Here is a 27,596-nt window from a genome sequence, read left to right as displayed (position 1 = left end):
CCAGAAGAACACTATTCCACAGATCCTAATTACAAGCAGGCTTGCTGAGATGCGAACAGCCCATCTGACCTCGTCTCGCGAGCTCCAGACCAGGGAACGGACAGGGGGACAATGCGCGCAGCTCGAACTTACCAAGATTGTCCCGGAAGCAAATAGTGGATATCCACGGCGTGAAGGAATTGGGTCATCGGAGTTATCTTGGATCTCAATGTGCTTCTGGCGATATCATTCAATCCGGATGTACACATGTGCTAGGCCCACGGTGAACCAAACAAGCTGAAACTATAATTATTCTACTTGGCCGAGTTCCTGTTTTCAAACCATGAAATGGAGATGCGTTCTAGCATGGCGTCTTGGGCAATGAGACTTTGATCCAATCTCTCTTTTGCCTGGAGCTTTCGGTACCATAGGCGAAACTACTGGGCAAGGAGTTGGAGCTATGCGATATCATACGTACGCATACTCAATGGAATGGAACAAGTACAGCATGCTAAGGTAGATGCTTCACAATGGGAGAGAAGGGGATATGGCAACTGAATTCACGCTAGCCGTTGAGTTTATAGTCGACCAAGGTTCGCCGTTACTGTTCGCGGGAGCCCCAACCGCCCATAGTTGCAAGAAACTCTATAGTACTAAGAAGAGTCACCCGCACGCTTCACGTCGGCATTTCGGCCATTCGCAAAATATTTTCTTGCCATATATAAACCGGGACTTTACCCGCAGCTTTAGTCTTTCTGTCCATCCTTTCCTTCTCAATGACTGCTTGGGGACGGGCTCAGTTACATTAGTTCGAGGGGGTACCATGCTGATAGCATACCATTGCAGAACTCGGTTTGCTCGCCATTGTATACTATAGCTGATTTGAACACAGTAAGAAACTCCCGGCGGCAGTGTCGCACAAACAGTGCCTAACGAGTCGCCATCATTTGGGTTTGAACAAACCGTACATCGAACGGTTCGACTCAGACCATCCCCCCCTGGCTTCGAGTACTCGCAGTCCTCGGTTGGCCAATCCACCTACTCACGAACATGGCATCCCGCTACCTTGAAGGGATCTCAGAGTCCCAGTACGGACCGCCAAGAAAGGAACTCCCGAAACGAGACGGAGATGGCTACCGATGGAGAGAGCCCAAAGAGAAGACACTACCGTTCTGCTCGGCCGAGCGTGAGCCCACGCATGGGCCCATGGTGGGTTATAGTTCAGACGGTGCGTACACCGCGGAGGTGACCAACCTCATATTGGACTCGGACGACTACGCCACCGCCTTCGCGCGAGGGGACGACACGTATCTCGAGATCGTGTTCAGCCGCGCGGACCGCAGAATGGACCGGGCCTTCCGGGCCCCCGAGACGCTCAAAAAGCCCGGCGTCGTCAATTCCAGGCCGGATGCTTGGCGGCCGCGGCACCCCCGCGGAGGCGCTCGAATTCATGCGGTACCTCGTGAACCGTGCCACGCTGGAGTTCGACCAGGTCCGCAATGACAACCCGGGACCCCGCCTGATGCCAGACCTCAGGGCCAGGCTGGAAATGGCCGTCAAGACGATGAATATGGCCTTTGAAGAGTGTGCCGAGTACCCCCTGTTTGGACGGGATCAGGGCTGGTTGTACCAAAAGAAATACGTCGACCTCTGGGCGGCGGAGTGGAGTTTCACGGAGAATGCCAAACCCGCCGAGTTGATGGATTTGTTAGTCCACCAACCTGGACACGGTAACATAGACGTATCCCACGCCGCACCCTCGAGTGGAACCAACGGGATCCTGCAATCTACCCCACTAGCCTCGACAAGTAGTCCATTGTTTCCGTTGAGAGCAGCTACTCCGTCCACCCCAACGGTAGCTACTCCAGTGGCAACAACGGCAGCTGCTCCAGTGGCACCAACAGCCACTACAGCTGTGCGTCCACCAGCACCTCCTAGCCGACGAACGGCACTGCCGACTATACCAGAGGCAGGTAGAATGAGCATGCCGGCGACAGGCGTGTTTCGTTCGCCGGCTGCGTTAGGTCAACACAGAGGTGGACCACAGGCAGACGAGGGCGCCTCCACCACCACCGGCAACAGCACGAACAGCCAGTCCCGGTCCCGATCTCGCTCTCGTTCTAGTTCTCGGCAGTCTCGAGCCAGGCCAGCCGCCCAGGGCCCTACTTTGAAGACCATCAGGGAGAAGAAGAAGGCCGACCGTCTTCTCAACGACGATGTGGGACAGGATGCCCCAATTCCCTGCAAGTACTGCAAAAAGACTGGAAAGAAGTGCAGAGTGGCCATTGATCCTACCACGTACAAGAGCCTGCTCTGCAACCAGTGTATCCAGCGCAAGTTGGGTCTCAGAGATTGCTTCACGTGGCAGAATCCCGGGTTCCCGTACGACCAGCATATGGTTACGGTAATGAAAGATCAACAGCTCAGCCGGACGCGGGGGAAAACAGGAGGCGGAGATGAGCTTGCCGCTATCTTACGGGACGAGGGTCCTGGAACAGCCCCGCGGCTGTAAACCGTGGTGCGGTAGCGATGACTCTCTTGGGATTTATATGTCGGATGTCGTGGTCAGGCTCATGGGCAATGACGCCATGACTAAAAATAAGCAGCTTTGCTTTTGTTGGATTTCTCCTGGAGCCGCTGTTTCGGTCCGCTGCTTCCAAGTTTTCAAACCATCATTCCGAATGAGATGGGAGGGGGGATTGGTGACTCCCGAGATGGATATCCAAACGGCGTTTGGGGTTTTTTTTTTCTTTCTTTCTATGATTGGGCTTTTATGTAATGGGACCTGATATTTTCTTCGGTCCATATATGCCACTCACACTACTTTCCTATTTAGTAACAAATACTACAAGAAAATTACGTAAAAAGGGCTGTTTGGGATAGCAAACGGTACAATGATGTTGCTGCAAGCTGACCAGATGTTTGGTGCAAATGACTGTACAAATGTTTCACAGCTGCGCGGGCGGCCGTTTGTCGCCGGAGCTTGACTTGCGGGGGATGCAGCATAAATCGCCACAGCGCGAACCTACATCTCACCCACACTACCCCCGATCCTTGACCACTTGAAATACCTCTTTTAGAACCCAATATCTGTCTGTCTTGCCTGGATTGATTCAACATGGAGGAGAATGCATCAAGACCCGTTACACTACCTCGTGACAACCCAACGCAGAGCTACTGGCAAGACCCCCAGCCGACATTGCCGATCTCCGCACGACACCAAACCTGCCCGAGTCTGCAGACGTGGTCATAATCGGCAGCGGCATCACCGGCGCCGCCATCGCATGGAATACACTGCAAAATGAAAGCGACGATGACCCCCAGCGCAGCATTGTCATGCTCGAGGCGCGACAGGCCTGTTCCGGAGCCACAGGCCGCAATGGTGAGCTTCCACCCCCAAACCCCCAACTCCGCGCCCGAGGTGCCACCCAGTGAGCTCAACCCCTAACGTTTATCCAGGCGGTCACACCAAAGCAGCGTCCTACCGCACCTTCCTACACCACGCCAAGCAGCACGGCACCGACGAAGCCGTCAAGATCGCCAAGCTGGAGCTCGCCAACATCCGCGCCCTGCACGCCTTCGCGCGCGAGCACGCCATCGACTGCGACTCGCACCCGTGCCAGACCGTCGACGTCGTCTACGACGCCGCGCAGTGGGCGGAGGACCAGCGCGCCGTGCGGGCGATGCGCGACGCCATGCCGCCAGGGGACGCGGCGTCCGAGTACGTCCTGCACACGGCGGACGAGGTGCGCGACACGTTCTACTGCGGCAAGGGTGGCGACGAGGGCGTCGCGGGCGGGGTGTCTTACGAGGCGGGCAGCATGAGCTCGTACCGGCTCGTCACCGGCGTGTTGAAGCTTTGTTTGGAGCGTGGGCTTAATCTGCAGACCAATACGCCGGTCCTCAACCTGGAAAAGGCGACGGACGCGGATGGTGGGGGTGGTTGGAGGCTCGAGACGGAGCGCGGCGCGATCACGGCGGGGAAGGTCATACTTGCGACCAACGGCTACACGGCCCATCTACTAGAGCAGTTCCAAGGAATCATCGTCCCGCTTCGGGGGCACGTTACAGCGCAGCGACCTGGACAGGGCATGCCCGCGAAGGGGCTGCCTGTCACCTACAGCTTCATCCACGGCGACTCCTACGACTACATGATCCCACGTCCGCCCGGATCTCGCTTCGAGGGCGACATCGTCATCGGCGGCGGTCTACACGACTTATCCGACGGCGGCGCGACCGAGTACGGGACCACGGACGACACGGGCTTCAACGGCGTGATTGCCGAGAACCTTCGCGAGTGCCTTCCGGGCTACTTCGGCGACCATTGGGGCGACGACCATCCCGACGGGCGCATCCGCCGCGCGTGGACGGGCATCATGGGCTACAGTCCCGACGGCTGTCCGTTCGTCGGCGCTGTCCCGGGTGCCGAGAATCTGTGGGTGGCGGCCAGCTTTCAGGGCCACGGCATGGTGCTGTGCTGGATGTGCGCCAAGGCGCTGGCGACAATGATTGAGGGTAGAGACGATGACGAGTTGAAGGGATGGTTCCCGGATGCGTTTCGGGTCAAGGAGGAAAGGCTCAAGCAGGCGTTTCGGGGAGCATTACACATGCAAGGGACGGACTCTTAGGTGCCCGGCAATGCTACCCCTCCAGGCTTCGACAACGTGCAGATCTGGTCTTCCTTCTAGTCATCAAAGTGGATACATGTATTCAGCCAGAGCTAACTGGGGACATGAGATCTTGCGACGGGTATGTAAAATCGGATGGGCCGCGGCTCTTCGAAGAACCTGGGGAAACCCCACGTCGGGGACTTGACTTGGTCGCATTCTGTTCGATTGGAACCGACCGGTACGAGTGGGGGCGGGGGAGGAGGAGGAGGAGGAGGAGGAGGGGCAGCAAGGAGCATGTAGCTTCTGTGCTTGTGGTTGATTCCGACAAACAGGATGAAGTGAAATCGCAACAGTGATCGAACTGGCAGTAATCAATTGTAACGGTATACGCGAATAGTGAACGTGATTGGCCTAAGCATCTCCTCAGAAGAAGACGACAAGATGGGCAGCGTCGCCGAAGAATTTCGAATCATCATTGCGGGTGGTGGCATTGCTGGTCTTGCAACAGTTAGCTCCTGTGCCTGCTAATGACTGGCGCAAAAGCACCAAGCACCCCCCACTAACAAGCAGCTCTGTACCTAGGCAATTGCTCTCCGAGCCCCCAACCGCCAAATCACCGTCCTCGAGCGCTCGCGCATGCTGGGCGAAGTCGGCGCCCTCATCTCGCTGCAGCCCAACGCGACCAAGATCGTCTCGCAATGGGGTATCGACAAGTTCCTCGAGCAGGCCGAGCCGATGCCCGACCGCGCGTTCCGCATCTTCAACCTCGAGGGCAAGATGGTGCGCGAGATGCGGCTCGAGACCGACATGTTCGGCGCGGACCGCATGCTCTACCACCGACAGGACTTGCACAAGGGCCTCCTTGACGCCGCGCCGAGTCCCGAGCTGCCAGGTCCTCCCGCCGCGGTCAGGACGGCGAGCGCGGTGACGAGCTGCGACCCCGACGCGGGGACGGTGACGTTGCAGAGCGGCGAGACGCTCGAGGCCGACTTGATCGTGGGTGCCGACGGCATCCATTCCGCGATCCGGACCGCCGTGCTGGGCGAGGAGCGAGGCGCGATACCGACGGGCATCTCCGCCTACCGACTCCTGATCCCGATCGAGAACCTCCAGAACATAGACGGCCTCCCCGAGAAGCTGATCGACACCAGCGGCCGCGCGTCCGAAGGCACGACCACCATGATCATGGGCCACGACAAGCGCGTCATCATGGGCCCCGGCCGCGGCGGCAAGGTGTTCGGCGTGGTCGCTCTGGTGCCCGACGAGAAGATGCACGAGGCCTCGTCGACGGCGTCGTGGGTCGAGGCCGGGTCGCGCGAGAAGCTGATGGAGAGCTACGCCGACTTCCCGGCCTGGCTGCGCGAGATCTTCGCGCGGGGGCCCGACATCGCGCTGTGGCAGCTGCGCGACATCGACCCGCTGCCCGCCTGGACCAAGGGCCGCGCCATCCTGGTCGGGGATGCGGCGCACGCCATGCTGCCGACGCAGGGGCAGGGGGGCGTCGCAGAGCGTGGAGGACGCGGAGGCGCTGCAGGCCTTCTTGAGGCAACATGCGGGCGGCCGCCCGAACGCGACCGAGGTCGCGTCAGCGCTGCGGGCGGTGGTGGCGGCGCGGTACGAGCGTGCGAGTCTGATTCAGTTGTACTCCCGTCAGCAGGCTAGGCCGGCGACCGACAGCAAGGCGTCCAACACGGTCACACTCGACCCCGCTGAGTTTATGAAGTACAACTGCGACTATTACGGGGCGGAGGAGTGGCTGGCTAGGCAACAAGGCAAACAGTAAGATTTGATCAGCGCGGCAGAGGGCATAGATGATACAATCTTAACGGACGTCGTATGAGACGGATATCCTGTGAGCTTCATGGGAACATAAGAACTTTGGGATGACATGTAGCACTATAAGCACGGGACGATCTGACAACAAACATACGAGAGCGAAATCCGATTTGCTAGTTTCCGAAGAAGGGATGAGGTATGCATGTGGTGTTTGGAACACCTGTGTTACCAGCTTTGGCGGTATGACGATAGCAAGCATATATAGAAGGCCATTCTTAGTTGTATGATACTACTGTTTGATTAAACTACGTGATTGGCCGTGGTGCTTGTCTCACGGCTCGTCCCTCCCAGCCTCCCATCCACACTATGCTCGTGGGTGTCACAGGTATAACGATTTCCGAAACACATGCTTGGGGCCGGACCCAAGTAGCAAAGGACTTTGCAGAGAGGCCCGGTGGCGGAAAGGTGCGTACGTGGTGGCCCATGGCATCCGTTTCGCGTGTCAACTTCGCGGCCTGCCCGCCTCGCAGAGACGATAAGCAAGCAAGACAAGCAAGCGCCCTGGGCGAAACAAGTTTGCTTTCGAAAACCCTCTCCCCTCGAGTCCATCTGATTTACTTCCCTTTCCCCTCGGTGCCTTTCGTATTTAAGCTTCGCTCCAGCCCAGTGAAAGCCTCTTCCAGAAAAACCAAGAGTAACTCAAGCACAAGACTTTTTACCTCGAAGTACCAAGCTCACAGTGGTCCCGTCACACATTCAACCTTGATCTGAAAGTTTGATAAAACCTCTCACTCTCGAAACCCACCCTTTGCCGTCGCATACCCCCCTCCCCCCCAAAAAAAACTCAATCAGAGGCCCAGAGGACCACTCGCTCGGCTCAAAATGGTCGCCGTACCCACCACCGTCACCTTCACCATCACCCTGGCCCTCGCCCTGAGCGGCGCGGCCGTCGTCTCGGCCGACGGCACCAGCACCAGCACCTCGATCAGCACCACGACCACGTCCACGACCAACACGGCCACCAATACGGTGGTGGCGTCGACGACGACGACCGCACCGTCCTCCGCGAGCTCGACGGGCGCGGCGGCGACGATGGGCGCCGTGGGGGGGACTCCGGGGGCGCGGCCGGGCTTGTCGGGCTTGGGGTCGCGGCTTTGGAGATCTTGGTTTAGGTTGGGACTTGGCAGGGAGAATGCGTCGGCAATGACTTGGATGGAGGGGAGTTGGAGGGGTTGAGTGTGGAGTTCCTTCGTTTCATGCTCATTTTCAACCACGGTCATGGCTGTTACGCTGGCACGTGTTGTTGGGCTGGTGTGACTGGTTGTTGGTTACTATTTGGCTAGACAGCCTGGTTATTCCATGCGGACAGTCGTAATGTTCACTCCACGAAAACGGATGTCCAATTGTCAAATTAGAAGCAACTGCCAGGCGATCCAATGTTTATTCCATATCATTTCACTGGCTGCAATTTGGTTAGCCATGTAGAGCAACCGTCCTGGCCCAAGGCTCTTTGTATACCTGATGCGGCTACCTGATTCCCAAAGCCAATCCGGGATCCGCCGTATCCAGGTCTTGTTCTCTCTCTCATACCATGTCCAATCGGCACAATCTGGCCTCTCCAACCAGCCCCTCACAATCTGCCGAAGACTTCTCTGCGTTCTGAGCGGCTTCCTCCAGGTCTTCCGGTCGTTCAATGATCGTAGGGCCAACAATCCGTTTCGTGAATCCGATAATGCGCTTGAGATAAGCACTATTACCATTAGGCTGCAACCTGTCGAACCTTCCCGTGATGGACCCGTATCTGACAGCAAGCCGATCCTTCTTACCGATGCCTCTGATGTAGTAATGGGTGTCTACTCCGGCAAACCGAGTCTTGTCGAAGGACGTCCATGCTATTCCAGCATTCTTTGGCGCCTGGCCGCGTGGCTGGTATTCAATTACCTTCGCGATTTTCTCGAGATCACTGTCCGGAATTCTCGTCGATGCGAAATTGTCGCAGACCCCGACCGGGACAGGAACTTTGTAGTCTCCCGTTAGGTACATGATCCGGAAGTCACGAAACGCAAAGCCCAAGAGGAAGATGTCGTGCTCCCAACTGATGCGCAGCGAGCCCACGGCCTCGCAGGGGTGCAAGCTGGGATCCTGTGCCAGGGCATGGCAGTCAGTTTTGACGACGGGGAGCGGGGTGCAGTAGACCATCAGGGCGATGTATCGGCTGTCCTTGGTGGTGCGGAAAACCGGAGACGGCGCGAGCAGACGAGATGGAGTCGCGACGATGCGCTGAGTGTCGTCGTGGACGCACAAGACTCGGTCCTTGTTCTCCTCGACAACCGCCATTTTCCACTGCGGAACACCCCAGAATCAGTGGATGGGCTTCTCAATAGTTGGGGATGGGATGACTCACGATCATACACTGTAGCTCTTTGGGCAGACGGGAGAATTTAGGGAAGCGTTTCGCGGTCATGATGGCCACGCGGATAGTCTTTCCCTCGGGTGATGGTACGGCGTGGTAAGGCGTGGTTGTGTCAGATGGCTTGACAGATAGAATGATTGAACACGATGTGACTGTTTGAATGTGATGCGTGCACAAGAAGGGAGATGGATGAGGAACGATGAGAGGCAGGGTGATTGATTTAGTAGGTGGAAGATGCCCATTGAGTCTCGGACCAATTTTTCTCCAAATTGAATAGAACAGAAAAGGGGACACACCGTTTACTCACAGTCCTGTCACATCAGGCTTTACGTCTGGACCAGCTTCGATTTTATCTACCCAAGTTGATTGTTCCATTACCTAGCGAGTGCATGCCTGCAGCTGTCCCATTCTCAATCATCCAACTACCAACCAGCTATCCCGTCGCCAAGCAGCTATCCTTTTACCGGCTGTCGCAGCATTGGCTACTTCATTCTCCAGGAATGTCAACCTAGCTTACCTACCTCAACCCAAGCCCATGGATACTGCCCAGGCCTCCCAAACTCCGAATCTCTTCAGCGCACCTCGCGAATACCCTGAAAGCCAGCGACCCCGAGAGGTTTCATCTCCCGGTACTGATTTGGCAACCTGGCCACCTCGCACCCCGACCGGTACGTCCGGTCGTCGTATCGGCCTGTGATGGAGGAGTTCGTCATGGAGCCGTCTGACATGTCGACCATCTAAACAGTAGCCGGACCGATGGTGGTGCGGCATGGGACCGGGTCGACATAAGTGTTGACAAAGCCATAGAAAGTACAGAGGACATTAAAACAATTACACGGACCAGGACCCGGGAGGGTACCAATAACACTGGGCTCCATGGTAATATGTAGGAAAAGGGGATTATAGACAGTATAAAAAGCTATTATATAGATTGAAAATGTATCGCCACATGATTTATGGCCTTCCCAAACCGGACAAACTCGAAGGATATTGTTATCATCCCCCATTTCGAGCTCAAGGTAACTCACGTAGCGTTATTCACCGTGGCCTCGGTATATTGCAAACCTGTGACAGTCCTTCCACGCAATCTCCAAAATCCTTGCCTAGGAGTTGTCGCAGGTAACATAAGCCTTCCATTCGCCCTGCTGGCGAAGCACGGCCCGGCCGTTGTAACTCGGATTGTCCCTCTTCTCCCCGGGACCGGCCCAGTCCATCGCCGCGTCGACCTCAAGGGACAACTAGTCACCCAGAGCGCGGAAGCTGTCCTCGTCCGCGAGGTGGAGCCGTCGATACGTCGGCGCCTTTCGGAACCAGTTTCGCGCCCCGGCGGTGCAGGGGGTGGTCTGCCCGTCCTCGCGGGGCGCGCCGTGGACGACGGCGACCACGTTCCGGATCGCGTGCACCAGCGGGCGAGCAAGCTCGGCGGTGACGAAGGCGCCGACGAAGCCCTTGCGCGGGTCTTCTACTTCCACCGGCTTACAGGTTCTGCTATCGTAAACGGACCGGAGGTTGGCGAAACGAGGCGGTGGCTGTCCCGCTAGTTTGGCGGCGGCGACGGCCGGTTGGAAGCTGCGGAGGTACCACCAGCTCATGCCGAACAGGAAGGTATCGTGCTCGAGGCCGACGGGGATCTCACCGACGGGGGCGCGGCCGGAGTCGATCGGTGAGCTCGGGGGAAGCGCGAGCTCGGGGTGGGCGGCCTCGTGCCAGCGTGCCGCCCGGTTGGCGAAGACGTGGACGGGCAGCCGGACCGGGAAGAGCGCGTTGGCGACCTCGCGGCTCTCGCGGCTGGCGTGGAAGACGGGGCGGAAGGGCCGCTGGAGCTAGCGGGTGATGACGATGCGGCGGAACTGCGGGTCTACCATCAGGATGCGGTCGCGGTACTCTTCCAGCACGGCCTGCTCCCACTGTCATGGCGAGTGTTGTGTTAGCATACGTGATGTCGCCACTCGTAATGGTGGCCTATCCAAGAAGAGGACCACCCTCTTGCTCGAAATGGGTCACAATCATTTCCTGCCGAGGGTGAGTGGGCTTTACTTACGATCAGTAACCGGATTTCGGTCGGCAGTTCTGGGAACAGAGAGAAGTCAGCAGCGCCAGCCATATTGAAGGTGTTCGAGTGCATGTGATAAAAACGAAGAGCAGTGGATGACAGATTTTGCACAGAGAAAATCAGAGAAAGGCGCATTAGGTTTAATGTTATATTGGTTGCTTTCCTTAAGATAGGGCATTTAGTGTTGTTTGCATGCACCACGTGGGACCGCAAAACTCTCAACAGGGGTATAAAGGGTGATATGAAAACCTCATTACTGCTGCCGTTGCCAGAAAACTTATTTTGTTGGCAACTTGTCTTTCCCGGCAAGACCAGCAATTAGTCGAGCTCCATTGCTCTCTCGGCCGGTTCTATCACCAACTCAGACAGGGGTCAGCATTCTGGGTAAAGCTTTGGAATATTTTAAGTCTAAAGATAGAGAGACGGATATAAGAGGGAAGAGGAATCACTCTTCACTAGTCGGGGTCCGATGTAGTCTAGCCTGAAAATCGGCACAGGTCAACATCTTCCACGGGTGCTGCCCGTGTGGCAGCAGTGCGCGGCCGTTGTAGCTCGGGGTCCCGAAGTCTCTGATACCATGCCAATTAAGCGCCGCATCGACTTTGTACGACATTCGGTCACCCATTTCCCACAACATCCATATAATGCGGGGATAGTTGGGGGGGGTTCGGGTAAAGACAACGAAATTCCTGCACACCTCCAAAGACGGATAGCGCATCAGCACTTAAGTCGAGGTAACTTTCAGGGTCTCGGCTCGCTGCCTCGCTGGCCCGGCCGTCATTGACAACTTGGACGAGGTTCCGAATCAAGCGCGTCTGTTGGCGAGATAGATTGCCAGACATATAACTGCCAACGAATCCTTGACTAACAGTTCGCCCTTCCAGCCACCGCCAGGAAAATCCGATCATGAAGGTGTCCAATGTCAGGCTAACGGGGATCTCACCGCTAGCTACCGTCTCGAGCGTCTCCCTAAAAGGCATTGCATTGCCTCTTATACGTTGCTGGTGCCACTCAAAACTGGGGAATCCACGAAAACGGTACATGGGAAGTCGAACCGGGAACATGGAGTTGGCAGCATGGCGACTCTCCCGGTTGGCATGGAAAACGGCGCGGAAGGGCTGTTGCAGCTCCCTGCTAGCAACGATACGGCGTGTGGCCTCTTCAAGCAGTAGGACTCGGTCACGATACTCTTCGTGCACTGCAGCCTCCCACTATTCATGTAAATGTACGAGTCAGCCAGGGATTTTTCGATTGCTTTGGTAACCTGCCACCTGATCCACCACAAAGGGGACTAGTCCTTTGTCGTGCTCGGGCGACCATCATGGCCAGGGATCGGTGTTGCTCACAATCATTATCCGGATCTCGGGTGGCAACTTGGGAAAACGAGAGAACCGTTCGTCAGACATGGTGGAAATGTGCGTCTAGAGCGGGCCTGATATGTGGACCAAAGGTGGCTGCGTTTTGCGTTATATGTATTAGAAGGAGAGAACGGAGTGTTCTCGGCGTTGGGTTATTACATTGGATAGGAGAATATTTAAATATAATCCATGATAGCGTTTAAACTCTATTATTTTTGGGTTTTGGTATAACTGGCTAATCTGCTCTTTGTGGGTTGCTTTTTTCTGGCACGCAAGGCCTTGTATCGGATGATTGGCATATCCGTACTTTGACGGAATTGGGGATTGTACCAATATATTTTTCGGACACTCAAGGAGTGTCCAGAATGCTCGAAAATGGGAAGACGGTTATCATGTTATCCAGGTTGTTGATATGGAGGTCCCATGCTTCCCCCTAGAGATACACCCCATCTGGTTTCTCAGTCAACCCTTAGCTCTCTCATCCCTTCCTTTTCAACCTTCCTCTTCGAACAAAACAGAAAGTCAACAGAAGTTACAGAGACCTACGAAAACGGCTCCGCCGCGACCGTCGACTTCCGGACCCAGACCGACTGGTGGTTGCACCACCCCTTGAGCCCGTCGGTCCCCTGCTCGACGCCGACGCCGCTCTCCTTAAACCCGCCAAAGGCCACGTTGGGCGTGATCTCGAAGTGCGAGTTTACCCAGACCGTGCCGGCCTCGAGCCGCCGCGCCATGCGCTCCGCGCGCGCCGTGTCGGCGCTCCAGACGGAGCCGCCGAGGCCCAGCAGGGAGTCGTTGGCGCGGCGCAGCACGTCCGTCTCGTCGGACCACTTGAGCAGGGGCACGATGGGGCCGAAGGGCTCCTCGGCGACGATGCGCGAGGCGTCCGGGGGGTTGTCGACGACGGTGGGCGGGAGGAAGAAGCCCTCGGGCGGGGTAGAGAGTTCCGCCTTGTAAGCAACCTTCAACCCTTGCTGGGAGACGTCGATGTACAGGTCCTGCACCTGGGCGTACTGCATGCTGTTCTGGACCGGGCCCAGGGTGGCGTCGGCGTCGGTGGAGGGGCCGACTTTGAAGGTCTTGACGACTTCGATGAAGGCGGCGAGGAAGGCGTCGTAGATGCTTTCGTGGACGTATACGCGTTTGATGGCGAGGCAGATTTGGCCGCTGTTTACGTATGATAGGAACGCAATCTGTATTGCGAGAGGTTCCCGACGGTTTGGTAAGCCAGAGCGTTTTGTTTGATTTGTCTGACATTGTTTCTCTCTTGGGGATTGGCATGGGTGTGCAAGCTACTCACCTTGGGAACCACCGTCGCCAGGTCCACGTCCCCGCAAATGATGGCCGCATCATTCCCCCGAGCTCGAGCGTGACGCGCTTCAGCGTCGCCGCGCACGCCGCCATGACCTTCTTGCCCGTCGCGACGGAGCCGGTGAAGCTGACCTTGGCGACGCCCGGGTGCGCCGTCAGCAGGGGCCCCAGGTCCTCGCCGCCGCTGAGGACCTGCAGGACGCCGCGCGGGAAGACGCGGGCCGCGAGCTCGCCCAGCTTCAGGGCCGTGTAGGGGCTGTAGGGCGACGGCTTCCAGACGAAGACGTTGCCGACCAGCAGCGCGGCCGCGAGCTTGACGACGCCGAGGCCCATGGGGAAGTTCCAGGCCGTGATGCCGGCGCCGACGCCGAGGGGGACGTAGCGGCGGACGACTTTTCTCTGCCAGGGGGATTTCCGACGCATTAGAGAAAGGGGGACAGTGCCGCGGTTATCACATAGGGAACCCGGGGCAGAGACGGTACCTCTTCGGTCTCTTCGACCAGCTCCTCCTCGATGCGCAGCGGTACGATCATCCGGATCAGATTGCCGAGATGGAACAGCTCCATGCCCACGCCCTGCGGGGGCTTGCCGGTCTCCTTTCCGAGCAGGGCGCCGAGCCCCTCTCGGTTGGCGTCAATGGCGTCGGCGAACTTGAGCAGGTAGCCGGCACGGTCGTCCGTGGACAGGTCACGCCACGCGGGAAAGGCCGCTTGGCCCGCCGCCACGGCGCGGTCGACGTCCTGCTGCGTGGAGACGGGCACCTCAAATAGGGGCTTCCCGGTGCTGGGGTCGACGGCGCGGCGGGTCTCCGCCGTGGTGGTGAGCTCGTTGTCGATCACATTGCGGAAGGTAGTCTAGCGGCGGGGGAGATATTAGCAACATGGGCCGTGCTGAACAATGGCGGCCCCGGATTTAATAAGAGCGGGACGGGGTATAATCTACCTCGTAGTCGTCGAGAGTGTAACTCGGAGTTGCGGCCATGTTGTGTGATGGAAGCGGGCACCGCTGTTTACACAAGATAATATTAATTAGTGTTCCATTGCACTGCAAGGGAAGATGAAAACCGAAGAATCTTCGAACCGGCGGACGTTTTATTTCAACCGCTGCACGCTCGTATATTGTCCCTCTCGCAGACAGAGACCGAAACAATCATCTCGGAGGATCTGTTGAAGATTGGAGATGTCAAGGCTTGGCGTCTGACATGTCACGCCAGTAGGGGCTAATCATTGGTCGGGTACTGAGCCGGGCCCCCTGCTGACATGCATACCAAGTCCAATACCCTCACTCACAATCCACATTAGGGGTCTTCTTCCGGGCGGGGTCAATGTCGCCCCCGAAGCCATCGGCACTCGACATTTATCTACCACCCATGATTCTTCAAAGTTGCTTCGTTGCTTTTACGTAACTGCTCAATAACGCCTACTGCCTCTGGCAAGATGAAACCCGTGAAATGAAAAGCAGTGAAGGAAATTTGACCCGTGATCGACACACCATCTACTCATGCCATGCAGCGTCCCGCAAAATGCTCCAAATGTAAAATTCAGGCACAGAAGAGTCCCACTGACACGTCGCTCTTGTGGGACTGTCTCAAATCCCTGATCTATTTTCTCCATCTGTTACCCATAACCTGCTGGTAGGGGTATTTGTAAGGAAACTCCTTGGACCAAGGCGAAGTCTCCTCCTTGGGCGCCTCCGGGGGCGGCGCGATGACGGAGCACTCGAAGGCCTTGCGGCACTGGACGCCGTCGGAGAACTCGGGCTTGTTGCAGGCCATGCCGGAGCCGTCGCCGAGCGGGGTGTCGGCGCCGTCGTACGAGATCCAGCCGCGGGGGCGGACCGCGTTGTCCAGCTTGACGTCGACGTACTCGGCGGGGCCGGCCTTGCCCCGGAGCGTCACCTTGGGGTTGGCCGAGTTCGTCATGAGCGCCTGCAGCAGCCGGCACTTGTTGTCGAACAGGGCCACGCTGCGGTAGTCCGAGGCCTCGGCGCTCAGCCGGCCCGAGCCGTCGCCGGTCGCCACGTACAGCGTGCACCAGCCCGCGCCCGTCGTCTCGCAGAGCTTCCAGTTCCAGCCCGCGGCGTTGCGCGCCACGTGCTGCTGGTGGGGTAGAAGATCAGGGGAGGAAGCCGCACGAGGGACGTCATTATTCTCGGGTAGTGTAGAGTTGGGCGCTTCAGCAGTCCAGGGTCCTGCCGCCACCAGGCCGGAGAGGCAGGAGACGAAAGCTGTGAGGGCTGTGAGGTGCATCATGCTTCCCTCTAGACTTGCGTTTAGGGTTCGGGGTAAGCCGGCCGGAAAAGGGGGAGATGCGGATATGTGAATGGCGTGTCCTGTTGGATACGGAATATGATGGTAAGCAAAGGTGTTTATTTGTGTAGGCAACGTGGGACAGTGTATCTGCTGGATTGATCTACTTGGACTTATGACGGAAGGAGCAGCTGTAATATACTGAAACTCGAGGCCGTCTTAGAGAGCCATGTCACAAACGTGATCCTACTTCATGAGGATCCATTCTCTCTCAGGCTACCATCGAGTCACCATGGCATTGCATCTGGGTCCATCATAGCAACAACTGTGTATATTTTCTCTCCGTGACTTATTCCTGCGTGGAAAATAGCTAATAATAGAAACACTATCCGCGAGTCAACGGCGTCTGTAGGATCACCTTGTCATTTTGCCGCCGCTAAGCCCCGGCGTGGACGGTCGGCACGGTAAGCGAGCCATGGCGCGATATCCCCGGAGCAATCAGCCGGGGCATCTTCGATCGTTCCGTGGCCCGGGGTATCTCCGTGCCGGATACAAGGAGAGACACGAGTACATTCCTTTCTCTTCCCGCGATTGCATCATGCCAAGGATGTGGGTGCTGAGCCCCGAAACAATTCGCATGTTGATGCTGTCAGCCTCATGTATGTTATATGCCAAAGCTGAGCCACACTGTTGTTGGTTGTTCTTCTTGGGGTGCAAATAGGAAACGCTGCTCGTTGATTGGACCGCGCCGCTTTCGATGTTTCTTACCAAGACATCGGGATCGTATCCCTGCTTGCGAGATCCATATCTGTGTGCTGCCTTCCCCGAGGCCCCGGGGTTCGTCTTTTCTTTCTCATCTTCAGCACTCTCGAGGTTTCTCGGTCCACTCTTCTTGATCTTTCCTTGCCACAGCCCTCAATCTGGCCCAATCGTAGGATTCTGCCTCCGCCGCCTCTGCCTGGATCAAGCGCGCCCAACAAGCCAAGACAGGCGAAGTGTCTTCGCCGTATTCTTGGAGTAGGCTAGAGCGACGATCCCTAACAGCCCGAGCGGTGGTTTTCTCAACCGGGATATGCTGCTTGTTGAACACCGGTGCGCTGATGGTTGTCTTGCTGCTACAATTCCTCTGGGGCGCGGATGATCCCAATCCCTGCTTGCTTACCTCCCTGCGTTACGCAGGTAGCCGCCGTCTGTGCCGCGCGCAGCCCGCCCGCTTCTGGTTCCTTTAAGCGCTCTCGTGTCTCCAGGGCTGTCCATCTTCTTTTATCATTTCTCATCATCACTTTTATCTTTCCTACTGCGTTGCTCGGACAGATCAGTCGACACCACCTCTACCAGAAGAGAATCCCACCGGCATCATCAAGTCAGCTGCCAAGTATGGCACCCAACTCGGAAAGCAAATCAGGCCCCTCATCCAAGGGAGCAGAAGCCACGCCGGCTCCTCAAGGTATGCCATTCCCCCACAGCAGCAGTACTTATTTTTCGCCAAGCCCAAGCAATGCTAATGGGTTGCTTGATGGATTTCCGGTGAATAGATGAGCCGCCCCAATTGACTCATGCAGAAGGCCCTCATAAGAAACCGAGTGTCCTGATGGACCACATCTTGCTGTTCCACTTGCTGTACATACCATGGACGGCCTACAAAATCTACAGCAAAATGGATGGCTGGGATAGTATCGACTGGCCAGATACCTTTATACTTTTGTGTGCACCGCCGGCGGCGGTCACGTTGGTCGTGCTCGGACCCAAGATCGTCTATCAGGATATCCGCAGGCTACTGGGGTTGAACTCTGTTAGTTATTTCTGAAAGGGATTGCAATGTTAGGCCAGAATCTCTCATGTAGTGGTAAATCAGGTTTTACATGCCTCGACAAAGGGTTTTCGCCAGTGCCTCATTCGTGGACTAATCGGAAGCGTATCGTAGCTATGTTCACATAATATGTATGTGTTTACCCTCTTGATTATCAAACATCGCCTTTTCCCATCATAGCCTGAGCCACGCAAATTGACCACGCAGACTTTGTCACGTAAGAATTTAAGAACGGGAGCTATACAAACGAGCTACAAACAGGGTAACAAGGTCAAGTACATGCATACGGTTCAGAGAGACATGATGCTCGTCAAGTGGAACAAGGGCCAATGACATGTACAGTGGGGTAACGCCCAACATGCCAAGCTATACAGCCTACTTGCTGACCTTCTGCGAGGCAGCGGCGCATCGAGTGATGGTCAGTCCGGGGTGGCTCAGCCAGTTCTTCCGCGGGGTAATAGAGAAACAATAGGATCAGTTAACCGAAGAAGAGCTATTCATAGGTATCTTGAGCCAGGTACTCAAGGATCCCAAGGACGCTGAGCATCTGGGTCATCCATCTATGCAGTCGGAGTATCGATGGCTACAAGTTGGATGTTGTAAAGACCCAACAGCATTTCCCCAGCCACCATTGGTATTTGCTATGACAGACGGAATGTCTCGAACCCAGACGCTCTTGGAGTTGCCTGATATTGAGATTTCAGACACACCGCCCAAGGGAGGTATGTGATAGATATAATAACTCTGCCAATGCCGTCTGTATCACCTCCCGATATTCATCCAATCCACACATCCCCGACCTCAGTGCATAATCACCTATTCTTTATTACGCTCCTATCCACCACATTTGACCTGCATTGACAATCCCAAACGGACATTTCCTTTCTATCAGTCTGAACAGTCAGTCCAAGCATCATGAAAGTCCAGCTCCTTCTCATGGGAATAGCCGCCCCTGTATCTTTGGCCGTTCCTCTGGCTGATATGGCGGATGATACGGTCTCAGCCCGGAATTCTTCCACCACCTTCTCCAGTACTGACCTCGCCCCGGTCCAGCAGCGCGCTGATGTAGGAGACATTAAACGCTGGGTCCTGAGCGTGTCGTACTTGAAGGCCATTGGGGTCACCTTTGGCGGCGCGACCGCCGTGCACGCCTGGAAGGGCATGGTCCAGTCCTGTCAGACATATAAAGATTCTCAAGATGCCAGCACCGGCTACGACTGCGTCATGGCCTCCATAGTTGAGGCCACCGGCATCGGCCTGTTCGCGGTGGCCGCCAAGGACCAGCTGTACGAGTGGGGCACCGATGCCAAGGTCTACTTGGACGTGACGCTCCGCGAGGGCATGGGCTACGTGCAGCGCGTAACCGACTACACCCGATGGGCAGACGGGGTCGGCCTCGGGCCCTGGATCGACGCGGCCGCTGCGAGCATCCCGCTGGCCGCCCTCCCCAACCGGCCGCGGCCCGCGCGCCTGCCACAGAGAGCGCGGCGGGCTCGTGACGACGTCGCGGTCTGGACAAAGAAGGCCGAGGAGATCTTCTCCCGCAGCATGGACGCCGAGGTCCGGCACGTCGGCAGCTGGAACGGCACCACCGTCTCGGCGGATGGGGTGGTGAAGCGGTCCGACGACGACTTCGGCCGCAGCGACCACAACCACGAAGTCTTCGGGGTGCGCATGCCGGACTCCGGCCGCGACTTCCACTTCGCGGCGACGCCGCGCGACGACGGGCACATGCAGCTCCGCATCGGCTTCGGCCCGGGCCCGATGACGGCGAACAACCGGCGCTGGGCGAAGCGGAACGGCCTGCCGATGGCGCCGACGACGACGCGGCCCGTCGACCACTACTTCACGCAGGGCGGGTTCGACATGCTCGTCCGGACGGACGCGGGCGGGGACACGACCAACGCGCGGCCCGACGCCAAGGACCCGGCGTGGAAGAAGCGGTGGCGGGCCATGTGGGAGTGCTACTTCGGCGCGCCGGACGCCAAGACGGGCCAGTTCCCGCCCTCGTGGGAGAGCCCCGGGCTGTGGTTCAGCGTGGTGGACGACAAGGCCAAGGGCACCGTCGTGGCCGGCGCCATGGCCCCGTTCGCCGGCGCGGGCGAGGGGGAGCGGTCCCTGATCACGAGCATGACGCTCGAGGGCGGACGCGACATCGAGACGGATGATCAGTGCAATGGCGCCGCGCTGGATGTGGACGAGCCGTGGGTTCCCGAGCATGACGGCCTGTAGCATAATGGGTGATCAGCCGGAAAGGCCGCGGGAGATGGGTGAGTGCATGTCAATTGGAAAACCGAGATATAGTATGGAGTACCGGTTTTGTTTATTTTCAAAAACATATCGAGTTACCACAGGGAGAACAAAAGTAGCATCAAGAGCAGGATGACCATTTTGACAAAGAAGGTGATACCGTATGTTGTAGATTTGTGAGAGATGCCCTCCAAGTTGTAAGAGGTAATGAGACTCGCGAGTCGGAAAACAACCGAAGAGACGGGACTAACTATAATAGACGCGGTGGTCCGCTGCTGGATTGTTTGAATACCATTGCCTATGGCGTAATCATGGAGAATAGACAACTCATCGTTTGCCTAACTCAAGCGGCACGCTTTCCCAATTATCTCTCCAATCCTGACTTCCCCCCTTCGCCGGCCACATCCTCCGAAGCAGCTCTTCCAAATGCGTGGCTTCCGGCGGCGACGGCTCACCAGGATGGCTTTGCGCCCACCTGCGGCGATAGTCGCGGTCGCTCTCCGTCCTGCTCTCGTCCCGCGCCTCCCGCTCCGTGCGGCCGAGCTCCACCACCCGGGGCGCCGTATCGTCGTCGCGCACGCTGCGCTCGACCAGGTAGCTGCGCTGCAGATGCTCGATGGTATACTCGAGGCCGCACCCCTCCCCGCCCGGGCCAAAATCCGGGCCGCCGCGCGGGCGGAGGCGGAGCGAGTGCAGCGGCGACTGCCGCGGTCGTCCCGCCGCCACGACGTCCCAGATGGCGCGCGCGAGGACCTCGTCCACGGCCCGGTTGAGCAGGCCCTCCCACACGTCGCCGTTGCGCAGCTGGCACCCGTGCACAAAGTCGCGTTTGTCGAAACGCCGGTCTTTGAAGGGGTCCCCAAACGGCTCCCAAAGCCATCCGTCGTCTGGCTCCAGTGCGTACCGACTGGGGCAGTGTAGGTGGAGGGTTATGTCGGTGAGGGTCTCGATGATGCCGAGGGCGCGGTAGATGTCGACTTCGTCGGGCGCGCCCTTCTGGCGCCGGATGGGTAGGCTCAGTTTCTCCAGGCGCGAGCAGAGGAAGCCTATCTGCAGGATGTGGTCCTGTCCGTATGTCGACGGATGGCGCCGCCTACAGCCAAGGCCGATTAGCGGGTCCGGAGCCCCGTAGGGACGCAGGGTCAGGCTTCGTAGGCTATCACCGTGCCAAATCAGGATGGTGTCGATGGTACCGCTGTCAATGTGGCCGGTTACGCGCAGCGACTCCAGGGGTGGTAGAGACTCGAGAAACACTGCAAGTGGCGACGTGGAATCCCGCGGGCTCTGATCTCTCTCGTCGAGAACGAACTTGATGTTCAACCGGGTCAAGTTGGGGAACGAGGCGTTCCGGGCGGCCCATTTCAGCGCCTTGTCGCTAACACCAGTGATGAAGCTGAGATCCGTCAGTTTCTCGAACGCGGTATGGCGTTGCCACGTTGCCAAAACGCTGGCCTCTATCGGGTTGTAGTCGAATAGTATGAGGGATTCCAGGGAAGTCCGTTTCGCCGTGCTCGCAGCACTCTGGCCCTGCGGTCCCGAGCCTAATCCATTCCAGGGCGGATCGGGGCGGATCACCCATGGACGCCGGGGATACGAGGTAGGCAAACAATGCGTCAGCTTCACGCGCTTCAGATTCGGGGCCATGCCGTCCGCGATAAGGCACATGACGGCCTGCAAGTTATAATCGATGTTTCGCTGGGCGTCGTACTTCATCCACTTGACCCCAAGGCTGTGCAGGAGCGGCGAACATACGATGGCCAGTTCGTGCGGATCTGTCGAGTCCTCCCGTAGGCTGCGGAAGCGGAAGTAGGGAAGATGGAGTCGGCACGCCGGATGGTGCTCGTGGAGAGCTTGGAGCAAACTGGGGGAAGCTGGTTCTCTTCGCTGGTGAAGACGAAGTCCTCGAGGTGTGGTAGTGCTTTCAAGAGGTCAACGACCGGCTCCCAACCCTTGTCTTCCTCCGGCTGTCTCTCAACAGGCCCGTCCGAGTCAAATTCGGCGTCCACGGGTTCGTTGAAAACATCCCTGGCGGTGCCGTGGTATATATGGTCTCGCAAGACGGGTTCTCTAGGGCGGCTGGGAGCCCGGCTGTCCCCCTCTACGGTAGGCTCCAAGCTGCCTCGCACTTCGAGCCATCGCACGTGCCTCTCTCCCCGTATGGACTTGACAGCTTGGAGAAAGCGATCTACGTCGTATCGCAAATCCTGCCGCTTTTTGACCTCGAAGCGGATACTTCGGAGTCTCCAGGCCATGGCTGCGGCATTACACACCTTGTTGACCTGTGCGAAAGCTGCCAGGCTTGGCGGATGTTCGTAGTGGACGATGGCAACTACTTGGAGAAGAATTTCGGTAGGCAGATTGCCCGGGGCAGGCGAAGTTGGCATGATCAGTACTTCCTCTTCCTTCTGGCTGGCAGAGCTGGGACGGAGGAGTCTCTGGGACCGCCAAGGCCAGAAAAGGCCTGCCGAAACATGCATTTTAACAGCAACTTCGGTGAGGCGATGCGCATTCCTTCAGTTGACGATAGACTTCCGATTGGAAAGAAGTAGTTATGATAAAAGGAGAATCGGATATTTAGGTGCTGGGATACTCGGACTTATGAAATCAAAAAGGAACATGCAGTGTTGGCATCGACTTGGTACTTGGTAAACACCTCTTTGGCTAGGCAGCTGTTTACTTAGAGAGGCTTGAGAGACTAGCATCACCCCAAAGCGGGGCACAGCCCAACAGGTTAGGGGGGTCATTCTCCTCCCGCCCCAGAAGCCTGGAATTCACAGACGCTACCGATTATGTACTTTTGATCAAAGCCGAACGAACGTCTGGTCTACTTGGCCAGATAGGTGAAGACCAAGTCAGAATGGATGGCGGGGTAGCGTTGACCGGGCGTTTGTGGCATGGAACCAATCAGCCGCGTGACCCGACAATATTTCAAGCACCGACGACACCCCCTTGCTGAAGTTCGTTGTCAATCTTGGCCCACAGCCCCTTTTGTAGACTACCTGCCAACCAGTACCGTCCCTCGGAGTCCTTCCCGATGATGCAGAAATTGTCCCGCATCGGCCATACCGTACTCGAGATCCGGTAGCTGACGAAGCTGGGTGCGACGGGCTGTTGTTGTTGTTGCTGCTGCTGCTGCTGCCCCTGCGGGTCGGCCTTCTTGTAGTCCACCGCGGCTGGCGAGAGGTCGACTTGGTAGAACTGCGCCTGCGTCCAATTGGTGAAGACGATCATGTGCATGCCCGTGTCGCCGTACATCCGGAACGTGGACATGTCCGTCCAGTCGGGCATGACCTCGGCCACGAGCGCCTTGATCTGCGCTTTGGTCCCCGTCTCGACGATGCTCTGGCGCATCTGGGCCGCCATCCAGCTGATCGGCCGGCTGAAGATGTCGCGGATCTGGGGCAGCATGAACAGGCCGAGCGACGCGTTGGACAGGTAGGCGTGGCCCGCGGGCAGCAGGTTGCCCGAGAGCACGCGCCGGATGTTGTAGGCGCTGCTGATGCTGATGGTCTTGTCGGGCTCGTTCCGCAAATGCAGCGTGGCGTAGCGCGTCCACCACGCCACCAGCACGTCGCCCTCGCTGATCCAAGGCTTGGCGTCTCCTGCCGAGCCTCCGGCCTGCGCGGCGAGCTCGTCCAGGGCAGACTGCCGCAACTGCCGCACAAACGACTCCGGGATGCAGACGATCCGCCCCTCCTCCTTGTACCAAAACACCTGGAACGCGCGCTTGAGGACCCACCACAGCATGCCGAACCGGCCCATGCGGTTGCCCTGGTGCTTGTGCTTCTCGGTGGGCTGCTTGCCGAGGTCCTTGAGCAGGTCCTCGTCGAAGCCGCAGACGGGCGGGATCTCGGCCTGGCGGCCCTGCAGGACCAGCATCCAGCCCCGGAAGAGGCCCTGGCTGCCGAGGCCCATGCCGTCGAGGAGCGAGTGCAGGAAGCTGACGCTGACGAGGGTGGCGTTGCGGAAGGAGACGACGTGCAGCTCCAGCTGCGGCAGCGCGCGCGCGATGAAGTCGGCCAGGCCCGCGGGGGCGTCGGCGCGGCGGGCGAGGGGTCCGAAGACGGCGGGATCGGCTACGACGGTGGGTTTGTCCGGGTGGTGGGTCGGGATCTTGCAGCCGAGATGGTGCCCTTCCACGTCCATGTCGTACGTGACGTGGGAGAAGGTGATCGCGGGTGTCTTCTCGTCGAACTTCGCCGGTACGTGGTACACCAACTTCCCATTCTCCTAAAATTGAGGTTAGGCAAGCTGTCAAATCACGGGCTTGGTATGGATGGGGAGATACAGCACATTTCGCTCCAGTCTCGATCCGAGCTTGCACCAGCCCTCACGGCTCACCAGCTCGATCAAGCTGTCTCGCAGGATCAATGGGTCGAGGACTTTGTCGTACTTCAGCATGAGGCTGAGGACCATGTTGGTGTACACCGGCATGGTGTCGAAGCCATGGAGAGGGATGACTTTTGCGGACTCCATTTTCGCGGTAGCAGCAAAGAGAAGCAAGTCTGTTCGTGGATTTCTCCGGGATTCTGCTCTTGTAGCGGGCGACCTTCTTGGGGCCTGGTATCAAGCGATCCATTCAGCGGACAAGAGCTTGGTTATCAGGAACTGAGGATGGGAGAGAAGAACATGTTGAAATTCTCCTTCGGGTCTAATGTGTTCCAGATCGTCCAATGCATTCACATGTGGTTTCTCGTGACGCTACCTACGCTCCATTCAATTATTCAGTCGACAAGAGCTGGGTTGCTCACTGGGCCTCATTTTTGCTTTTCGCTAGCTATCCGGGAAACAACCTCCCGCCAAAAGCTTGGGTTCTTATTCATCCCATGTTCAGCACCGCTTAACCTTATCGTTCGTGAAACATGCCTTGGCAGCGGCATGGATGTAGAAACATTTGATGAGTTCGAATACGATTTGCATAATAAGTATTCGGATATCTCAAACCCGACGACCAGATCCGTTGTTTCTTGAATAATGGGAAAGTCGACGCTGCTATTATGACTCTCCCTATACGCGCTGTATCGTAACTGCCGTACAAAACAGTGTAGAATATGTCCAAGAGGCAATAGCGCAGCGCTGTTATGGTGCATTTAACATACAGGGTTGCTGCTACCTTGGTAACTTCGATATGGATGATGCATCATCCAACAGTGGTGGCTTCCACAACATCGACCACATGCCATGAATGCGGTGGGCAATCCTAGGTTGCAACGTAGCTAGGAAAGCCTAGCTTCTATTGCCTGCGTACTCTTAACGAAACGTTAGGAAGCCCGACTGCAGCGCTCGGGATATTACATGCACGTCCATTTAAGATTCAACCCAGCTGCCAGGGAAATCTCGTTTGGTGGACGTCCCTGTACTTGGCAAGGCTTAATTTGGAGGGGTTTTCCAAAAAAGACCTGTCTACCAGAGCTTTTGAGGAAGAGCAAGAGGCAAATCTAGGATTGTCATACCAATGGCCGTTAAATCAGAATGGAGTTGCCTCGTCAATCATATATCAATGGGGCTTGAGTGCGACTCTGGGTCGAGCTGGTCTCCTGAAATATTCGTAGCAGATATGGCCGTCATTGGGAATTTATTGGCAATTCACAACTCTGAAACGAGATACTATCATGGCTATCAATGCTTTTCGACACGTTCCGAAACTCCCAGCTTAAGTGCAATGTGAGGATCGCTTCACAGGGTAGCTGTGGTGCTCGGTTTCCTCGGTAGGTAACCCCTATACCTATCGTGTAAGTGGCTTAGCTATATGGACCCAATTGGATGCGATCCTACAGCAATCCTATTTGAAAGGTGGGCTGTATATACAAGGCTATCAAACTGTATAGGCGACTGCTGCCCATCCATGATTGCCTTGGGCCTATTTCGTGGGTGAGTACCCGTCATGGTAGGGAAACCATATTAACCGGGCCGTATCAGGAGTGACGTCGATTCAACGCAATCAACCTGGGCTAGTTGACAACCACAGCGAAGATTAGAATATGCAAGAGGGATGAGCTGCGCAACATCAAGAAAACCGCTCAAAATGGATCACGACCTTGTTGGATTGGACCATTGAGGCCATAACACCGGCTACCTTCAAAACCCGAAGCTCCGACTCGGCGTGCCTGGCTCCCATGGATCGAGCAAATGCTGAAAACACAGCATCCAAGAATAGTCAGGCAGAAAATAAACATATCAATTTTGCCTTCTCCGAAATAAAGCGAGGCTTGCGTATAAGAGGCTGTCTCCCTTCTCTGACCCCTGAATGTTTGACCAACGCTACCTTCATAACGCATCCTGACATCCCAAGATCCGAAATACCGATTGATTCGAATTCGACAAGATGCATCTACCCGGCTGTCTAAGCATCACACTCGCAGCATTGCTGCTGCCCTCGAGGTGAGTAAGAACAGTCCGCCACCACTGGCGTCACTCCCCCGCCATGGGCCTTTTTTCTCCCCTCGCACACGCCTCGGCCGGGGGACAATCGTCACTAACAGCGCCGTCTCCCTTCCCGCAGCGTCGTAACGGCTTCACCCACAGAGGGGCCCCATTCCACCTCCACCGTACCCATCCGGCCAGTCATCACCACTTACCCGCCCCAGCCGTCTTCGTCGTCGTCTCCGTCGTCGTGCACGAGCCTGGCCGCCGAAACGGCCACGGCCACGCTGCCGGTCTTTGGCGGCGTCTGCAAGAAGAAGAACAGGATGAAGGGGAGGCGGTACGTCTGCCCCGACCCCACGAGCACCTGCCGCCCCGGCGAGCCGACGCAGGCGCCGTATCCGTCGCATACGGTCATGGAGGATTGCACGCCCACCGTGGTGGTGCGCCGGACGTGCGGGTGCCCCTCGTGCACGCTGCCGCCTGCTACTACGGCGACGGCGACAGCGACGGCAATGGCAACCGCCACTGCTGTCGCGACCGAGACACCGGCATCGACCTATCTGGTGATTCGGCCTATCGTTACAGATGATTAAAGGGGTTGTGTGTGTGTGTGTGGCATGCTGCCGAAATGGGAGCGTGCAGTTGTCGCGTATCTTGATTACCTAGCTTTTGCGACAAATAGACCGGTTGGTTTTGTTTGTTTTCGTTGTCATTTGGTGTTGACAGCGAGGGGCGCATTTAGGGGGCGTACGTCAGGTTGGGAAAATGGCAGGCGGGCACTTTTTTTTGGATTCCGACAACCAGCTTTTACTTTTACTTTCTAGTTAATCCAATTGGTCTTTGGACCCCTACTCTCGATTGCTGTTTGTTTTGAAGTCGGTTGAGTCGTGAGCGAAGACATTGATGGTTGTTATCTGTCATATCGAGCATTGTGGTAAAAGGATGTGCAGCACCGAGTCTTCTCAAGTAGGACCAGGTGGAATCTACCGGTTTCATTTGCACGTTCTGTCAGCATGAGAAACACATAGGTTACCGCGCACAAGTCAAGCTGACCGGAGCCGAATCCTTATCATCCGGATGCCATTTGATCGCAGTCCATCTGATTTTCAAAAAGCGTGTATTGCTTTGCTTTTGGTTTTAAGAGTTCGTCTCATGGAGCAGCATGCCATCATCCATGTCGACAGTTTTACATTTGAGAAAGTCTCATTGGTGGGATAGTCTGGAGGTTACTGCTGGGCGTGGGGTTGTGCCAACCGTTTGTCAGGTGCAGATTCTTCCAGCATGTATGTGTGGCAGTATCTAATTTCAGACATCTGCACTGAACTGACGAGCGTGGCGGACTCGTGTTGGACGGGGCCTAATGTCTTGAACCTTGGGTGGGATTGGCCCACTAGGGACATTGTGGTAGTGATCTTCCACTAT

At 56.9% G+C, this 27,596-nt stretch overlaps 13 protein-coding genes across 13 annotated transcripts; 5 read left to right on the top strand and 8 right to left on the bottom strand.

The window, feature by feature from the left end:
• Positions 1 to 1,029: 1,029 nt before the first annotated feature.
• On the top strand, positions 1,030 to 2,491 carry PG986_004578 (uncharacterized protein; the record flags this gene model as incomplete). The annotated part of the gene is made up of 2 exons (XM_066840800.1): positions 1,030 to 1,434; positions 1,472 to 2,491. 2 exons carry the CDS (start codon positions 1,030 to 1,032, stop codon positions 2,489 to 2,491), a joined length of 1,425 nt encoding a protein of 474 aa, XP_066703427.1.
• A 606-nt stretch (positions 2,492 to 3,097) lies between these two features.
• PG986_004577 (FAD dependent oxidoreductase superfamily) lies at positions 3,098 to 4,607 on the top strand (the record flags this gene model as incomplete). The annotated part of the gene is given in 3 exon segments (XM_066840799.1): positions 3,098 to 3,134; positions 3,152 to 3,361; positions 3,439 to 4,607. 3 exon segments carry the CDS (start codon positions 3,098 to 3,100, stop codon positions 4,605 to 4,607), a joined length of 1,416 nt encoding a protein of 471 aa, XP_066703426.1.
• Positions 4,608 to 5,030: 423 nt separating this feature from the next.
• PG986_004576 (uncharacterized protein) lies at positions 5,031 to 6,372 on the top strand (the record flags this gene model as incomplete). The annotated part of the gene is made up of 3 exons (XM_066840798.1): positions 5,031 to 5,096; positions 5,172 to 6,041; positions 6,097 to 6,372. The coding sequence occupies 3 exons, from the start codon at positions 5,031 to 5,033 to the stop codon at positions 6,370 to 6,372; spliced, it is 1,212 nt and encodes a 403-aa protein (XP_066703425.1).
• An 841-nt stretch (positions 6,373 to 7,213) lies between these two features.
• PG986_004575 (uncharacterized protein) lies at positions 7,214 to 7,645 on the bottom strand (the record flags this gene model as incomplete). The annotated part of the gene is made up of 1 exon (XM_066840797.1): positions 7,214 to 7,645. The coding sequence occupies one exon, from the start codon at positions 7,643 to 7,645 to the stop codon at positions 7,214 to 7,216; it is 432 nt and encodes a 143-aa protein (XP_066703424.1).
• Positions 7,646 to 7,949: 304 nt separating this feature from the next.
• Positions 7,950 to 8,829, bottom strand: PG986_004574 (uncharacterized protein; the record flags this gene model as incomplete). Its single annotated transcript, XM_066840796.1, has 2 exons — positions 7,950 to 8,708; positions 8,770 to 8,829. The coding sequence occupies 2 exons, from the start codon at positions 8,827 to 8,829 to the stop codon at positions 7,950 to 7,952; spliced, it is 819 nt and encodes a 272-aa protein (XP_066703423.1).
• Positions 8,830 to 10,016: 1,187 nt separating this feature from the next.
• Positions 10,017 to 10,882, bottom strand: PG986_004573 (uncharacterized protein; the record flags this gene model as incomplete). Its single annotated transcript, XM_066840795.1, has 3 exons — positions 10,017 to 10,595; positions 10,641 to 10,685; positions 10,820 to 10,882. 3 exons carry the CDS (start codon positions 10,880 to 10,882, stop codon positions 10,017 to 10,019), a joined length of 687 nt encoding a protein of 228 aa, XP_066703422.1.
• Positions 10,883 to 11,448: 566 nt separating this feature from the next.
• On the bottom strand, positions 11,449 to 12,237 carry PG986_004572 (uncharacterized protein; the record flags this gene model as incomplete). Its single annotated transcript, XM_066840794.1, has 2 exons — positions 11,449 to 12,042; positions 12,178 to 12,237. The coding sequence occupies 2 exons, from the start codon at positions 12,235 to 12,237 to the stop codon at positions 11,449 to 11,451; spliced, it is 654 nt and encodes a 217-aa protein (XP_066703421.1).
• Positions 12,238 to 12,731: 494 nt separating this feature from the next.
• Positions 12,732 to 14,481, bottom strand: PG986_004571 (Aldehyde/histidinol dehydrogenase; the record flags this gene model as incomplete). Its single annotated transcript, XM_066840793.1, has 4 exons — positions 12,732 to 13,356; positions 13,490 to 13,899; positions 13,983 to 14,354; positions 14,443 to 14,481. 4 exons carry the CDS (start codon positions 14,479 to 14,481, stop codon positions 12,732 to 12,734), a joined length of 1,446 nt encoding a protein of 481 aa, XP_066703420.1.
• A 619-nt stretch (positions 14,482 to 15,100) lies between these two features.
• On the bottom strand, positions 15,101 to 15,748 carry PG986_004570 (uncharacterized protein; the record flags this gene model as incomplete). Its single annotated transcript, XM_066840792.1, has 1 exon — positions 15,101 to 15,748. The coding sequence occupies one exon, from the start codon at positions 15,746 to 15,748 to the stop codon at positions 15,101 to 15,103; it is 648 nt and encodes a 215-aa protein (XP_066703419.1).
• Positions 15,749 to 18,473: 2,725 nt separating this feature from the next.
• PG986_004569 (uncharacterized protein) lies at positions 18,474 to 19,790 on the top strand (the record flags this gene model as incomplete). Its single annotated transcript, XM_066840791.1, has 1 exon — positions 18,474 to 19,790. One exon carries the CDS (start codon positions 18,474 to 18,476, stop codon positions 19,788 to 19,790), a length of 1,317 nt encoding a protein of 438 aa, XP_066703418.1.
• Positions 19,791 to 20,135: 345 nt separating this feature from the next.
• Positions 20,136 to 22,285, bottom strand: PG986_004568 (uncharacterized protein; the record flags this gene model as incomplete). The annotated part of the gene is made up of 2 exons (XM_066840790.1): positions 20,136 to 21,503; positions 21,557 to 22,285. 2 exons carry the CDS (start codon positions 22,283 to 22,285, stop codon positions 20,136 to 20,138), a joined length of 2,097 nt encoding a protein of 698 aa, XP_066703417.1.
• Positions 22,286 to 22,736: 451 nt separating this feature from the next.
• PG986_004567 (Transcriptional regulator sdnM) lies at positions 22,737 to 24,284 on the bottom strand (the record flags this gene model as incomplete). The annotated part of the gene is made up of 2 exons (XM_066840789.1): positions 22,737 to 24,038; positions 24,072 to 24,284. 2 exons carry the CDS (start codon positions 24,282 to 24,284, stop codon positions 22,737 to 22,739), a joined length of 1,515 nt encoding a protein of 504 aa, XP_066703416.1.
• Positions 24,285 to 26,232: 1,948 nt separating this feature from the next.
• Positions 26,233 to 26,763, top strand: PG986_004566 (uncharacterized protein; the record flags this gene model as incomplete). The annotated part of the gene is made up of 1 exon (XM_066840788.1): positions 26,233 to 26,763. The coding sequence occupies one exon, from the start codon at positions 26,233 to 26,235 to the stop codon at positions 26,761 to 26,763; it is 531 nt and encodes a 176-aa protein (XP_066703415.1).
• Between the last annotated feature and the right edge of the window lie 833 nt (positions 26,764 to 27,596).

This window comes from Apiospora aurea, assembly GCF_038362705.1.
Source record: "Apiospora aurea strain CBS 24483 chromosome Unknown utg000003l_segment0_segment0, whole genome shotgun sequence".
NCBI lineage: Eukaryota > Fungi > Ascomycota > Sordariomycetes > Amphisphaeriales > Apiosporaceae > Apiospora > Apiospora aurea.
Note: the sequence above shows the minus strand (reverse complement) of the source record. Positions and strands in the feature narration are given on the sequence as shown.